Source organism: Loxodonta africana, chromosome 11, assembly GCF_030014295.1.
Source record: "Loxodonta africana isolate mLoxAfr1 chromosome 11, mLoxAfr1.hap2, whole genome shotgun sequence".
NCBI lineage: Eukaryota > Metazoa > Chordata > Mammalia > Proboscidea > Elephantidae > Loxodonta > Loxodonta africana.
Window position 1 is genome coordinate 27,788,047 of NC_087352.1, and position 16,304 is coordinate 27,804,350.

General features: G+C 45.0%; 1 protein-coding gene across 1 annotated transcript; it reads right to left on the reverse strand.

The window, feature by feature from the left end:
- Positions 1 to 4,231: 4,231 nt before the first annotated feature.
- LOC100668797 (zinc finger protein interacting with ribonucleoprotein K-like) lies at positions 4,232 to 15,516 on the reverse strand. The gene is made up of 4 exons (XM_023543646.2): positions 15,218 to 15,516; positions 14,568 to 14,606; positions 12,558 to 12,684; positions 4,232 to 9,493 (listed from the first exon to the last, which is right to left on the reverse strand). Exons 1-4 carry the CDS (start codon positions 15,248 to 15,250, stop codon positions 7,992 to 7,994), a joined length of 1,701 nt encoding a protein of 566 aa, XP_023399414.1. The 5' UTR covers positions 15,251 to 15,516; the 3' UTR covers positions 4,232 to 7,991.
- Positions 15,517 to 16,304: the final 788 nt, after the last annotated feature.

Sequence of the window (16,304 nt, forward strand, 5' to 3'; positions counted from 1 at the left end):
TAACAAATTTGAAAACCTAGAAGAAATGGATGAATTCCTGGAAAAACACTACCTACCTAAACTAACACAATCAGAAGTAGAACAACTAAATAGACCCATAACAAAAAAAGAGATTGAAACGGTAATCAAAAAACTCCCAACAAAAAAAAGCCCTGGCCCGGACGGCTTCACTGCAGAGTTCTACCAAACTTTCAGAGAAGAGTTAACACCACTACTTCTGAAGGTCTTCCAAAGCATAGAAAATGACGGAATACTACCCAACTCATTCTGTGAAGCCACCATCTCCCTGATACCAAAACCAGGTAAAGACATTACAAAAAAAGAAAATTATAGACCTATATCCCTCATGAACATAGATGCAAAAATCCTCAACAAAATTCTAGCCAATAGAATCCAACAACACATCAAAAAAATAATTCACCCTGATCAAGTGGGATTTATACCAGGTATGCAAGGCTGGTTTAATATCAGAAAAACCATTCATGTAATCCATCACATAAATAAAACAAAAGACAAAAACCACATGATCTTATCAATTGATGCAGAAAAGGCATTTGACAAAGTCCAACACCCATTTATGATAAAAACTCTTACTAAAATAGGAATTGAAGGAAAATTCCTCAACATAATAAAGAGCATCTATGCAAAGCCAACAGCCAATATCACTCTAAATGAAGAGAACCTGAAAGCATTTCCCTTGAGAACGGGAACCAGACAAGGATGCCCTTTATCACCGCTCTTATTCAACATCGTGTTGGAAGTCTTAGCCAGGGTAATTAGGCTAGACAAAGAAATAAAAGGTATCCAGATTGGCAAGGAGGAAGTAAAGTTATCACTATTTGCAGATGACATGATTATATACACAGAAAACCCTAAGGAATCCTCCAGAAAACTACTGAAACTAATAGAAGAGTTTGGCAGAGTCTCAGGTTATAAAATAAACATACAAAAATCACTTGGATTCCTCTACATTAACAAAAAGAACACCGAAGAGGAAATAAGCAAATCAATACCATTCACAGTAGCCCCCAAGAAGATAAGATACTTAGGAATAAATCTTACCAAGGATGTAAAAGACCTATACAAAGAAAACTACAAAGCTCTACTACAAGAAATTCAAAAGGACATACTTAAGTGGAAAAACATACCTTGCTCATGGATAGGAAGACTTAACATAGTAAAAATGTCTATTCTACCAAAAGCCATCTATACATTTAACGCACTTCCGATCCAAATTCCAATGTCATATTTTAAGGGGATAGAGAAACAAATCACCAACTTCATATGGAAGGGAAAGAAGCCCCGGATAAGCAAAGCACTACTGAAAAAGAAGAAGAAAGTGGGAGGCCTCACTCTACCTGATTTCAGAACCTATTATACCGCCACAGTAGTCAAAACAGCCTGGTACTGGTACAACAACAGGCACATAGACCAATGGAACAGAATTGAGAACCCAGACATAGATCCATCCACGTATGAGCAGCTGATATTTGACAAAGGACCAGTGTCAATTAATTGGGGAAAAAATAGCCTTTTTAACAAATGGTGCTGGCATAACTGGATATCCATTTGCAAAAAAATGAAACAGGACCCATACCTTACACCATGCACAAAAACTAACTCCAAGTGGATCAAAGACCTAAACATAAAGGCTAAAACGATAAAGATCATGGAAGAAAAAATTGGGACAACCCTAGGAGCCCTAATACAAGGCATAAACAGAATACAAAACATTACCAAAAATGATGAAGAGAAACCCGATAACTGGGAGCTCCTAAAAATCAAACACCTATGCTCATCTAAAGACTTCACCAAAAGAGTAAAAAGACCACCTACAGACTGGGAAAGAATTTTCAGCTATGACATCTCCGACCAGCGCCTGATCTCTAAAATCTACATGATTCTGTCAAAACTTAACCACAAAAAGACAAACAACCCAATCAAAAAGTGGGCAAAGGATATGAACACACATTTCACTAAAGAAGATATTCAGGCAGCCAACAGATACATGAGAAAATGCTCTCGATCATTAGCCATTAGAGAAATGCAAATTAAAACTATGATGAGATTCCATCTCACGCCAGCAAGGCTGGCATTAATCCAAAAAACACAAATAATAAATGTTGGAGAGGCTGTGGAGAGATTGGAACTCTTATACACTGCTGGTGGGAATGTAAAATGGTACAGCCACTTTGGAAATCTGTCTGGCGTTATCTTAAACAGTTAGAAATAGAACTACCATACAACCCAGAAATCCCACTCCTCGGAATATACCCTAGAGATACAAGAGCCTTCACACAAACAGATATATGCACACCCATGTTTATTGCAGCTCTGTTTACAATAGCAAAAAGTTGGCAGCAACCAAGGTGTCCATCAACGGATGAATGGGTAAATAAACTGTGGTATATTCACACAATGCAATACTACGCATGGATAAAGAACAGTGATGAATCTCTGAAACATTTCATAACATGGAGGAACCTGGAAGGCATTATGCTCAGCGAAATTAGTCAGAGGCAAAAGGACAAATATTGTATAAGACCACTATTATAAGATCTTGAGAAATAGTAAACCTGAGAAGAACACATACTTTTGTGGTTACGAGGGGGGGAGGGAGGGGGGGGTGGGAGAGGGTTTTTTATTGATTAATCAGTAGATAAGAACTGCTTTAGGTGAAGGGAAAGACAACACTCAATACATGGAAGGTCAGCTCAATTGGACTGGACTAAAAGCAAAGAAGTTTCCGGGATAAAATGAATGCTTCAAAGGTCAGCGGAGCAAGGACAGGGGTCTGGGGAACATGGTTTGCGGGGACTTCTAAGTCAATTGGCAAAATAATTCTATTATGAAATCATTCTGCATCCCACTTTGAAATGTGGCGTCTGGGGTCTTAAATGTTAACAAGCGGCCATCTAAGATGCATCAATTGGCCTCAACCCACCTGGAGCAAAGGAAAATGAAGAACACCAAGGTCACACGACAACTAAGAGCCCAAGAGACAGAAAGGGCCACATGAACCAGAGACCTACATCATCCTGAGACCAGAAGAACTAGTTGGTGCCCGGCCACAATCGATGACTGCCCTGACAGGGAGCACAGCAGAGGACCCCTGAGGGAGCAGGAGATCAGTGGGATGCAGACCCCAAATTCTCATAAAAAGACCATACTTAATGGTCTGACTGACACTAGAGGAATCCCGGTGGCCATGCTCCCCAGACCTTCTGTTGGCACAGGACAGGAACCATCTCCGAAGACAACTCATCAGACACGAAAGGGACTGGTCAGCGGGTGGGAGAGAGACGCTGATGAAGAGTGAGCTAATTATATCAGGTGGACACTTGAGATTGTGTTGGCAACTCTTGTCTGGAGGGGGGATGGGAGGATAGAGAGAGAGGGAAGCTGGCAAAATTGTCACGAAAGGAGAGACTGAAAGGGCTGACTCAAGAGGGGGAGAGCAAGTGGGAGTACGGAGTAAGGTGTATGTAAACTTATATGTGACAGACTGATTGGATTTGTAAACGTTCACTTGAAGGTTAATAAAAGTTAATTAAAAAAAAAAAAGAGAGCATTAGTCCAAAAGACTAATGGACCACAACCACCACAGCCTATACGACCGCGAGGGCAGAACTAGATGGTGCCTGGCTACCACTACTGACTGCTCTGACTGGGATTACAATAGAGAGTCCCGGAAAGAGCTGGAGAAAAATACAGAACAAATGATCAAATTCATGAAAAAGACCAGACTTACTGGTCTGACAGAGACTGGAAGCACCACAGAGACTATAAAAAAAAAACATAAATAACAAAGACACTCCAATCACTCAGGAGATCCCAGGGATTTAGAGGTTACCTTCTAGGAACTGGGGACAAAGACCAAATTCTTTGGGTAAAGTTAACTCTTCATGTAACAAGAGGCAAAGCTCTGAAGGTCCTGAATCCACACAACTATAGACACTGGAATGTCTGTCGAGGCACTTTTAGAAGAGGCACACGCTTTCTAACTTGCTGTAGTCTCCTCCACTCCCTATTAATCCAATGTTTTATACCTATTATGAGTCTCCCTCAGCCCTCCACAGTGCTGGGCAATATGTGATCTCCCCTGTGAAAAGGCAAAAAACTTTGTTATTCTCTGAAGAACTGAAGTTATTCACAACTCTGCCCTCTTCAGGGTGATGTCTAAGTGTACACCCCCCCCCCCCGCCCCGTATCCAGGCTACAATTTAGGACCATAAAAGCCTACATTCTTCCCTAGGAAGCCTTGGGCAACAATGCAATTTAGGCCCAAACGGAACAGAGAGCTATTTTCTGCCATATGACCCTCTCTGAGGCATACAAAGCTTGGAGTCCCCACAGCTCTTCACCTCATGTATTGCCGTGTGAGGAACTGTCTAAATTCCCGAGGGATTAAAATCAGGACCAGCACAAAGCTGGTTCCTATGAGATGGAGAGCAGACATACCTCTGCTCTATTCATTCATTGTTTCTGACAACCACCACCCCCTCCCCTACAGCACTCTCTACTTTTCTGTTGGGTGTGAAAGATAATTCACTGCAATGAGCACAAAGAACTCACAGACCATACTCATAGTTATGTGGTTTATTAGGGAAGTAACAGGATCAAGACCAACTTGGAAGTAACAGGAACAATTCGGGATCAGCATCAGGAAGACACAGGTTAGGTGTGGAAGGCTCTTCTGAGGTGGAGAGCACATCCCTCCCTTCTTTTGTGCAGGACAGTTTCTGTCTTAGTCATCTAGTGCTGCTGTAATAGGAACACCACAAGTGGATGGCTTTAATAAAGAGAAATTTATTCCCTCACAGCCTAGTAGGCTAGAAGTCCAAATTCAGGGCGTCAGCTCCAGGGAAAGGCTTTCTCTGTCAGCTCTGAAGAAAGGTCCTTGTCATCAATCTTCCTCTGGTCAAGGAGTTTCTTAGCTGCAGGGACCCTGGGTCCAAAGGATGCAATCAGCTCCCAAAGCTGCTTTCTTGGTGGTATGAGGTTCCCAAGTCTCTCTGCTCACTTCTCTCTTTTATATCTCAAGAGACTGGTTTAAGACACAACGTAATCTTGTAGATTGAGTCCTGCCTCATTAACATAACCACCTCTAATCCTGCCTCATTAACACCATAGAGGTAGAAATTATAACACATTAAGGATAATCACATCAGATGACAAAATGGTGGACAATTACACAATACACGGAATCATGTCCTAGCCAAGTTGACAAGTATTTTGGGGGGACACAATTCAACCGGACAGATTCCAGCCAGAAGAGGTCTCTCAGCTGCTCTCTGCTGTGCTAGCAGGCTCCTGTCTGTGCTAGCAAGCCCCTCTCAGCCGTGCAAGCAGGGCCTCTTGTATGTGCAACCAGGCTCATCTTAGCTGTGCACATGCCCTCTCGGCCATGCAGATCAGGTCCCCCTTGGCCACGCACAGCCCTTCTCTGCCTTGAGGTCTGTCTGCCATCAGGCTCCCCCATTGGCAGCTTCTCCACTGCTAACTGGCCAAGCTCAGAGCCAGTGTGGCGGCTTGCTCAGCTCCCTTAGCTGCTTTCCTAGCAGAAACTTTCTGTTGTAACCACCAGCTGCACCACCAGGCCCTTTCCAGAACTCTCACCCATTGCTCTCTTAAGCCAGGCCTCTTCTGGGCTCCTTGCTGTCTTCAGTGTTGTAGCCCTGGACCAATATTAGTTTTCTTAGGAGGTTCGCCTCAAAGGGAAACCCCAGGTACCAACTCTGCTCCAGGCTCTGATTGGTCTTGAGGTTCCCTACTTGCCTCTAAAAACCTCTGTGGAGTTTGCTTTCTATAGGAGCAAACCCCTTGTCAATTTCAAAGCATGGCCCTCTCAACAGGACCACAAAGCAGCCAATTCCCTCAGTGGACTGAAAGTCACTCAATCCTATTGGGTGGATTTTCAAGCCATTATATGAATAGTAAATCAGCCAACCCCTTGCCAGATTGTGGCCCAGCCGATCATTTTGGGAAAGTCAGAAGTCCATGAGATGTCAATCAACTTCAGTCTTGTACAAAAGTAACATTTAACAGTGGCAGAGACTGGCCTCTGCCCTGGGCAAAAGTAATAACCCTCTGGAGTAGAAAGCAATCTGGGAGGTCCCACAAGCAGTCTGCCAAAGAACTAGGGCAAAGGTAACAACTCCTCAGGACTTAATGGAGAAAATATTCCAAGCTGTTTTTCTAAAGAACCAAAACAAAAAGCCACATACAGGAACTCATTTTATCAGACCCCTTTATATGACAGATCCTAACACTGCTCTCAGATCACCCAGCATAGTGAGTGGAAATCCAAAGATTAAAGGTGTTTAAAAGACCTTTATCATTGACCTGTATCATTGCACACACCAGAGCATGTGCAGCAGGTGGTTCCCAGGTTGGTGACTTGAAAGCTACACATACACATTTCAAGCATCTTGTCAAACCAACATCATTGAAAAAAATAATCCTCTTGGAAAAGCATCAGCACAACTCAAACTGGGTCCGCTGGGCTGAAACTGGGTCAGATACAGGCCTTAACTAGTCAAGAGAAAACAGAATTAGGGGCCTTATCGCTTCTGGATACTCATGATTTTCTCCAGTGAACAGGTAGGCACAGTAATCTGCCTTCCTGAGCACCTTGGGCTAGTGTGACTGATGCACACTGCGGTAATCTGTCGGGTGGTAAATCTGAAGTAGCTTATAACACAGAAACTGGAAGCAACAGAAATCTGGCAAGGGTACTGGGCAGGTCAGAAAGTGCAATGCAACTTCCAAAGGCTTCCCACATACCTAGAACTCATGGGGACTCTCCCTCCTGTTATATGTTTGAATGTGGGAGATTTAATTCAGGTAGATAACACCATCACAAACACTCTCCTCAAGTGTCATCATACTGAACAACGAAACAGCACATTCCCTGCACATCTAAGACCTTTATCAGTGTGAACTCTCTAGTGATAAATGAACTCAGATTTACGGCCAGAGGAGTTAAAAATTTAATTTTGTTGAGAATGTACACAGCAAAACATACACCAATTCAACAGTTTCTACATGTACAATTCAGTGACACTGATTACATCTGAGTTGTGCAACCATTCTCTCCTTTTGAGTTATTTCTACCCTATTAACATAAACTCACTGCTACCTAACATTCCTGTTTTGAGTTGCCACTGTCAATTAGATCTCATATAGATAACGCTTAAAACAGCATAATGCTTAAGGCAGACCTTTTCTAGTTAAGCTAAACTATTGTTTGGTTTTAAGAACACTTCAGGGGATATGTTTGGTTTAAAGATTATCCCAGTGCAACAGTTTCATGGGTTCATAAAGGCAAAAAAAGGGCAGATATATAGAGACTAAAGTTTATTAATGGTTCCCGGGGTTGGGGGCGGGGAAAGAGGAGGTTACTCCTTACGGGATACTGAGTTTCTATTTACAGTGATGGAAAAATCACATTGATTATGGGTAGGGTTGCACAACTGTCAATAAGTTCTATACCTGTAAAAAGTTGAATTGGCAATAGTTTTGTGATATAACGATGACAAAAAAAAAAAAGAGTAGCTGCTGAGGTTGTTTATGTACAGCCAAATACCTCACGTGATCTGGTTCCTTGGCTTATAGGTTTAGCGTCACGGTTTCATAAGATATCCCAGTTAATTGGCGTAACATATTTAGTCCTTCTGTTCTACCTCCTAATTTGCTGTGTAGTGTCTAAGGTCTTCAAAGTTTGCAAGCACCCATTCAAGGCACAACTGGTCTCTATTTGCCTGGAGCAACAGAGGAAGGAGAGTCAGTTATAGGAGGAAATGAAATGTGTGGCTAATTGTCTCCATGAACAACTGCCTCCTTTGCCATTACACCAAAACAACTAACAGGTGTCCAACTACCATTACTGAACATTTTGATCAAAGTCATTAAGATTTTTCAATTTATCACGCTCATCAAGCCTAGCTTCTGTGTGAATTCTCTGGTGTTGAATGAGGTTGCATCTCTGCCTAGAGGATTTCCCATTCTCCACATTCATAAGGCTTTGTTCCTATGTGAATTCTGGTGTCAAATGAGGCTATGTTTGTAGAAAAAGGATTTCCCACATTTGCTACACTCAAAGCCTTTTCTCCAGTGTGAATTCTCTTGTGTTTATTAAGGTGGGAGCTACGGCTGAACAATTTTCCACACTCGATGCACTCATAAGGCCTTTCACCAGTGTGAATTTTCCAATGTCGAATGAAGGCTGAGCGATGACGAAATGATTTTTCACATTCCACACACTGATAAGGCCTTTCTCCAGTGTGAACTCTTTGGTGATAAATGAGTAAAGATTTGCGGCTAAACGATTTCCCACATTCACCACATTCATATGCCATAGCTCTAATGTGAATTTTCTGATGCTGAATGAGGCTGGACCCTTGGCTAAAGCATTTTCCACATTCACAACACTCATACAGCTCTGTTCCTGCGTGAATCCTCCTGTGATTATTCAGGTAGGAGCAATAACTAAAGAATTTTCCACATTTGCTGCACTCATATGGCGTAGCTGTGGAGTGAATTCTCTTATGCTTCTGAAGGAGGGAGTGACGGCCAAAGAATTTTCCACATTCGCTGCACTCATAAGGCCTTTCTCCAGTATGACTTCTCTGGTGTTTATTAAGATCAGATTTACGGTTAAAGCATTTCCCACATTCGCTGCACTCATAAGGCCTTTCTCCGGTGTGAATTTTCTGATGCTGAATTAGGGTTGAGGAATCTCTAAAGGATTTCCCACATTCCTCACACTTATATGGTCTTTCTCCAGTGTGAACTCTCTGATGGTAAATGAGTAAACATTTGTATCTAAAGGATTTTCCACATTCACCACACTCATATGGCCTTTCACCAGTGCGAACTCCCTGGTGCTGAACAAGTCTATACTTGCAGCTGAAATCTTTCTCACATTTGTCACCCTCATAAGGCCCTTCTCTAGTGTGAATGCTCTCGTGGTGAACAAGTGTGTGCTCGTGGCTGGAAGATTTCTCGCATTTGTTCCACTTGCAAAGTCCTTTTCCAGTGTGAAAGGCCTCCCCGCACACAAAGTTGCTGGGTGGCTTTTCACTCTTTAGAGTGGACTGGTGCTGGAGAAGGCTCAAAGTTGCTGGGAAGTCTTTCCCAAATTCCCCAGAGGTAAAAGGCATCCCTGACACATGGAATCTGCAGCTCTTTCTAAATGAGGCCGCGTCCATATCTTTTTTGAAGGGGTTCTCTTCACTGAGACACTTCTGGTGCCGGTGAAGGTTTGCTCTCATCCAGAAGCATCTCACACAAGCCCTACCTGAGCATGAATTCTGCCCAGGGTGTGCTGCTTGCTCAGTCATATGCAAAATATCTTCCAAGAACGGGACCCCCATCTCCCAGGGGTGAGTATTCTGAGTGGATGAACCTGCCTCTGATGTCCTGACCTGTATTTCCAAAGAAACATTCTGCTTAGAAGATGCATCCTCATCCTCTGTTCCGTGCGAAGAACCTGAAAGCACAGAAACGCTGATGAAATGCAAGTTGACTTTCTTGCAAAAAGGAAGCACCACCATAAACGAACAACAAACACAAGGAGAGAGTCCATGAAACTGTTCTGAGAACAAAGGAGCTGGTGGCAGCTTATGGAATGGGCTGCTATATAGTACTGGGTCTCTGAGATTAAAGGACACTAAGACAAGATGAAGCACAGGAAGAACAGGCAGGGTCTCCAACTCACCCCTCTGCCAACAACCTTCAGGAAGACCTTACAACTAGTAGTGACCATGACAATGTCTACAATTCCTGTCACTGATAACTATGAGGAAATGTCAGCTAGAGAAAAGGGGCAGAACCCAGGCATAGAAGTGCCATGAATCCAGACACAGTCACCCTGAGAAAGGTGAGTTCCATTAGTCTGACTGTAAATTTCCAGACTCCCAGACCTTTCCCTGCATACTTTGGGCAGCAGGTGCTAAGGCTACTTACAGAATACACTGCTTAGAACAGTGTACACAGTTCAGTCTTGGCACTCACAGAACTTTTGTGTTATAGATTGAATTTTGTCCCCCTAAAATATATGTTGTAAATCCTAACCTCTATGCCAGTGGTTATAAACCCATTTGGGAATGGGTTGTTTTGTTAAGTACATGAGGGAAGATTAGTATAGGGTGTATCTAAAGTCAATCTCTTTAGAGATATAAAAGAGATTAACCAGGGAGCAGAGCAGAGGTAGGGGTAGGGAGATGCCAAGCCACATGAAGACTGCCCAGGAGCAGAGGCTCAAAGAGACAAGAACTTTCCTCTAGAACTGGCAGAGAGAGAAAGCCTTCCCCTAGAGGCAGTACCCTGAATTTGGACTTGTAGCCTCCTCAACTGTGAGAAAACAAATGTCTGTTTGTTAAAGCCACCCACTTACAGTATTTCTGTTATAGCAGCACTAGGTAACAAAGACAGAATTTAAGACAGCACCCCAGAAGAGTGGGGTGCTACTCTAACAGATACCTAAAATGTGGAAGTGGTTTTGGAATTTGGTAATGGGTAGAGGCTGGAAGAGTTTTAAAGTGTCTAATAGCAAAAGCCTAGATTGCCTTGAAGAGACTGTCGGTAGAGTTATGGATGTCAAAAGCAATTCTGGTGAAGGCTCAGAAGGAAGTGAGGAGAGCTACAAAGTCTCTATTATCTTAGAGAATCTGGCTCCATCAGCAGAAGGTTCCTAGAAATGTAGGTGTTAAATGTGTTTCTGGTGAGGCTTTAAAAGAAAATGATGAAGATGTGATTGGACAATGGAGGAAGGGCAAGGCTTTTTATGCAGTGGCAAGGAACTTGTCTCATATGTTCACATTTCTGGTGGAAGGTAGAACTTGTAAGAGACGAACTTGGATATCTGGCTGATGAGATTTCTAAGCAAGATCTTAAAGGGGCTGTGTGGTTTCTCCTTAACGCTTATAGTAAAACGCAAGAGCAAAGAGATGGACTTAAAAATGAACTGTGCAAAATTAACACAGAACTTAATGCTTTGGAAAATTTTGTTGTACCAGCTAAGGACACATGTCCTAGAATGTTCACTAAGGACATGGCAATACAATCTTTCGTTAAAGAGATTAAGCCTGTGACTGATGGATCTAACCAACTACCACAGGAAAAAACCCATCTGCTTAGACTAAAGGGGACAGGGAAAGAACAAAAGGAAAAAACGCTTTCTGCCTCTTGGAAGAGAAAAGAAAAGGACCATACCTGGAGCAGCTCAGAGATCTGCTGAACTGTTGGAAAATGAATGGGAAGCAGAGCTGCCTGGGTTCCAAAGGGTCGTGTCATGGCCTCTGGGGTTTCCAAGGGTGGGCCAGGGTACCCTGGATCTCAAAGAGTGGTGCCACAGCCTCCCAAGTTTCAGAGTCAGATATTTACCAACTTGGTTCTGCCAACTCGGTTCCAGAGCGTGGGGCTGCCATGAAGGTGTGCCAAGGGGATGGGAGTGCTGCCCAAAGTAAAGGGAACGAGGCTGCCATGCCCAAGGGGCAGAAGAAAGGGAGCTGCCAGGGCTGAGGGAACAGGGTTGCCACTCAGATGAACTAGGAGAATGGGGCTGCCCAAAGCCAAGGGGGAACAGATGCCATCCCAGTGGGCCTGAAAGGTGGAGCTGAAGCCCAGGGTCATTGCCTAGCTGGTCTCAGAGAAGAAAGGGTTATTTTCAAGCCTTGAGAGATAATGTAAATTGTTCTACTGGGTTTTGGACTTGCCTGATGCCCAATATCCCCTTTTTCTCTCCAATTTCTCCCATTTGTAATGGAATTGTCTACCTTGTGCCTGGTTTCACCATTGTACTTTGGAAACAACTTGTAATCTAGATTTCACAGGTTCGCAGATGAAGAGGAATTTTGGCCCAGAATGGAATACGCCTAAGTCTCACCCATATTTGATTTAGATGATTCGGAAGATGAGATTTTGGACTTGGTGTGGATTTAAAAGACTCTTGGGACGATGTGCTGAGGTGAATGGGTTTTTCACATGGCAATGACAAGAATTTCAGTGGGGCAAAAGAGTCAAATGTTATGGAATGAGTTATGACCCCCAAAATATGTGTTGTAAATCCTAACCTTTATGCCAGTGGTTATAATCCCATTTGGGAATGGGTTTTCTTTGTTATGTCAATGAAGCAGGCTTACCATAGGGTGCATCTTGAGTCAATCTCTTCTGAGATATAAAAGACATTAAAGAAGCAACCAGAGCAGAGTAGGGGGAAGAGAGATGCGAAGCCACCTGAAGATCACCCAGCAGAAGATCAAAGACACAAGGACCTTCCTTCAGAGCTGGCAGAGAGAGAAAGCCTTCCTCTAGAGCCAATACCCTGAATTCAGACTTTCAGCCTCGTAAACTGTGAGAAAATGAATGTGTTTGTTAAAGACACCCACTTGCGGTATTTCTGTTAGAGCAGCACTAAATAACTAAGACAACATGCCATGAAAGTAGGGAAGGTAGCAGAGCCTATGGTCTGGCTGTAGAAGGACAGAGCAGTCTCTGTGGAAAAGAAAGGCAGAGACTAGGTCAGGAGACTTGGGTGGGTGTGAGTGTCTTACCCAGGGAGGCTATGATTGCAAAGTTCTCCAGCATCACATCGCAGAATAGGAGCTTCTGAGCCTCATCAAGCAGCCCCCATTCCTCCTGGGAGAAGTACACAGCCACGTCCTCAAAGTTCACACTGCCCTGCCATGACAGGGACAATAGTTCACTCCATGATTAGCTTCTCTCCTCAGGATCCCAAGTTCATCACTCCATACACCTATCTTCCTCTCACACCCCCTCCCCAGTTCACACCTAAGAGGAGAGACCAGGTCTTGTTGCCACTGATGCCCTCTCTCTCTTCACGGTCCCATTGACTGCTATCAGCAAACAGCACCAAGAGGAAGGAGGGCAGACAAGATCAATGCTCTCGGCCAGACATGCAGGAACACGTGCCCAGGCCCTGCCAAATGACCACTTGTGGCCCAAAGCTAATCCAGGGTATGCGCTTATCATGCCTCTCATCCCAGATTGTGCCTCTCAGATACAACCAAATACGGGCTGACCCTTCACCCTTAGGTCCCCAAAACAGGGCCCTGAGGCCATCATTTCACACTTCTCTCCACATCCATACCACACATTTTCCCACACACTCTTCTACTTTGCACTCCAATAGCTTCCTTATCCTCCCTGGCCCCCCACAAGTTACTGCACACATAGCATCGACAGAGTATTTGGCAAATTCCAACAATTCAGTAGTACCCCAGACCTCTGGGGGTCCCATTGACAGAGGCAACCCCGAATCCTGCTGTGAACACCTCCCTGCTTTTGTTCTTTGCTTCGAATTCAGTCACTCAGAAGCACATGTGGATCTCAGATACCATTGGTCCTCTTCCACTTGTGCTACACTTGCTGTCCCATACAAGTCATAGCCTTCCTCTCTCCATCTATCCATCAAAGCCAGTTCCAGCGACCAGCAACATGCACCTGGACTACTGCAGTAACCCTCTCCCTGGTCTTCCTACCACTCCTCTCACACCCACAGTCTAGTCTCCACGCTGCAGCCAAAGGGAGCCTGAGGATACCTGGATTAGATCACCTCCCTCCTCTGCTCCGTAACTCCCACTGCTCCCATCACCTCCAGGATAGACACTCAACTTCTCAGGAAGCCATTCCAAGCCTGTTTCCTGCCCTCTCTTCCCATGAGAAAAAAAAGAGACCTTGGGTTCCCTGAATACTGCAGCTCAACCTCACCTCCTGTCTTGGCCCAATATGTGGTCTATGTAATTTGTTGCCTTGGCATCCCATAATTCTTCCTAGTTGCGCTTTCACCCACTTTCCAACATGGCCATTCCTATGTTGTCACACAGTCTCTCAACAGTTGTAGTCTCTTACTAGCCCTCCTACCTATGCCTCATGTTTTCCTATGATAGACACCTTGTTGATACCCTGTAACTCAGCCTCTCATCGACTGAATACAGTTACTCTTTCCCTCTTCTTGCCATGTCCTATACAACTCTCTGTAACAAAAATGTCTCCATATTCCTGCGCTAATGGACTAGAAACTTTTAAACTTACCAATAAGGCTTAAGCATGGGATAACCCTGAGATTTCACCCCGCTTGTCCTTTCCTACAGTTCCAGCTTGTAACCTGGCCCCCAGCTGTTACCACCCTGTGTGGTCCTTTGTTGAGGCATTCTGTAGTTTCCTCTGTGGGACCTGTGAGTAATAAACTCTACTTGTTTACAGGCTTTCCTATGTGAATCTCATTTCCTCATGCAGCACCTGACAGACCATCCAGAACACCCACAGACCCACTCTGGATCAAATTAAAATACCTCCAAGCATTTGCACATACAGTTGCCCAAGCCTGGGACAACCTCCCCCACCTCATTCCATTGGATTAACAAAATGAACCACTCTATATAAGCCCGGGCCTGAACTTAGTAACCTAAGCTTGGAGTTTGTTCAGGATCCCCAGGCCCAAAGATAGAAGAGTGGCAGCTGAAGAGTCCCAGGACACCTAGATCTCACAGACCACATGGGTGGGATCAGGAACAATGAGGCCTGGGACACCCACCACTCACCTGTGTAGGGTCCATAAGTGCTTTTCCAGCCACAGGAACCTGTGGGAAGAGGGAGGTCATGAGAGGCAGGCAACCATGGCAGGGCTAGAAGGGCTCAAGCATCCCTGTACCCTTCCCGTCCTGGAGCGGTACCTTGGGGTAACTGCCTAACCTCTGTGTCTCACCCTTCAGTGCTGAGTCTTACCAGCTGTGTCACTCTGCACAAGGAATGAACCTCCCTGTGCCTCACTCTTATCTGTTCTTCCCATGAGCACATTTTGGAAAGTTTTTAAAAGCATAATACATATCACGTCCCTCTTCTATTCAAAACTCTCCACGGCGCAGAAGGTACACCTCCTCAGCCTGATATTCCAGGCTTGGTTCCTACCATTTTCTGTTCCCCGAAAACACAAGAGGGTGTCCAGGTTTCTCGAATGCTACCGGCCGTGTCACACCTGAAAACATTTACAGGTACCGGTCTCTCTGCCAGTAACACTCTCCCACACCTATTCACAAAAGGTGTCAGTACGGGAACTCCACCTACAATCGCCTCACTGTCCAGGACGCTGGGGCCTGGGCTGCAGTGACGTGAGCAGGTGCCCCTTATTCGGGGCTTTAGTACTCGGAGGTGGGATAATGATTGGTGAGGGCCTGAAGGACGCAGCATTTACCTGAACCAAATCCTTCAGCTCGGCCGCCGCCATCAGAGCCTGTGGGCGGAGCGGGACCCGCAGCGGCGGGCGAAATGGGCGGGACCTGGTGAATGCCGCCCCCAGCCCGGTCCTGGCGCGGTCACACTGGGCGGCGCCGCAGTCGAGCCTTACAGACGTCTCTGTGCATTAACGAAAACACTCCCTCTCACGCTTGCTCGGTCTGCACCCGGTGTACCGTACCCACTTCTCCGGAAAACACATCTGAGAACAACCAAAATGACCGCGACGAGGAAGACGCCGGATGTTCCGCCCCGACGCGCGACAGGAAATGCCTCTCTTCCGGGCTTTCACTGGCTCAATGCTACTGCCGCTCCACGCAGAGCTTTCTGGGTTCTGTAGTTTCTACGGTTGTACAGGCCGCGGAAAAGCGCGACGATCCAGTAGGCCCCGCCTGCAGGTATAGAGTCTTTAACCTGTTGCCATTGAGTCAATTGAGACTTGTAGCGACCTATGGGACAGAGAACTGCCCAGTAGGGTTTCCAGAACGGCTGATGGATTCGAACTGCCAACCTTTTGGTTAACAGCCAAGCTCTTAACCACAGCGCCACCAGGGCTCCACAGAGGCCTGAGGGCACCCTTAAGAGCCTTGGGACTTGGTGTTCTCTGGCTCCAATGATAGAGCCGTGGTGGTATAGTGGTTAAGTGCTCAGTTGCTAACCTAAAGTTTGGCAGTTCAAATCCACCAGCCACACCTTGGAAACCCCATGGGGCAGTTCTACTCTATCCTATAAGGTCGATATGAGTCAAAAACTCCTGTATGGCAGTGGGTTGTTTGTTGCTTTGCCTCGAGAGGCAGGGGAATCCATCGCCCCTACTTAAAGGAGTCTTTTGGAGATTTCTGGGCATTGTCTTCAACTGATCACCCAAATGTTTGGAAACATTATTTCAGACTTCAGGAAGATCAGCATGCTCCCAGAGGCTAAAAATGTGGTATCAGTTGCTCCCAAAGGCTACAGATCCAAAAGGACACATCACTCCATTCAGTTATTCAGACTCAAAGTGTATCCATTCAGAACTGAACGTTAACGATCATTATCTTGAAGTT

What these genes read in the sequence shown, in the direction of transcription:
- LOC100668797 (XM_023543646.2), bottom strand. Translation starts at nt 15,250, where the DNA reads ATGGCGGCGGCCGAGCTGAAGGATTTGGTTCAG. An exon ending in AGCTGAAGGATTTGGTTCAG is followed by an intron (nt 14,607 to 15,217) that starts GTAAATGCTGCG and finishes CTCTTCCCACAG; the next exon opens with GTTCCTGTGGCTGGAAAAGC. An exon ending in CACTTATGGACCCTACACAG is followed by an intron (nt 12,685 to 14,567) that starts GTGAGTGGTGGG and finishes CTGTCATGGCAG; the next exon opens with GGCAGTGTGAACTTTGAGGA.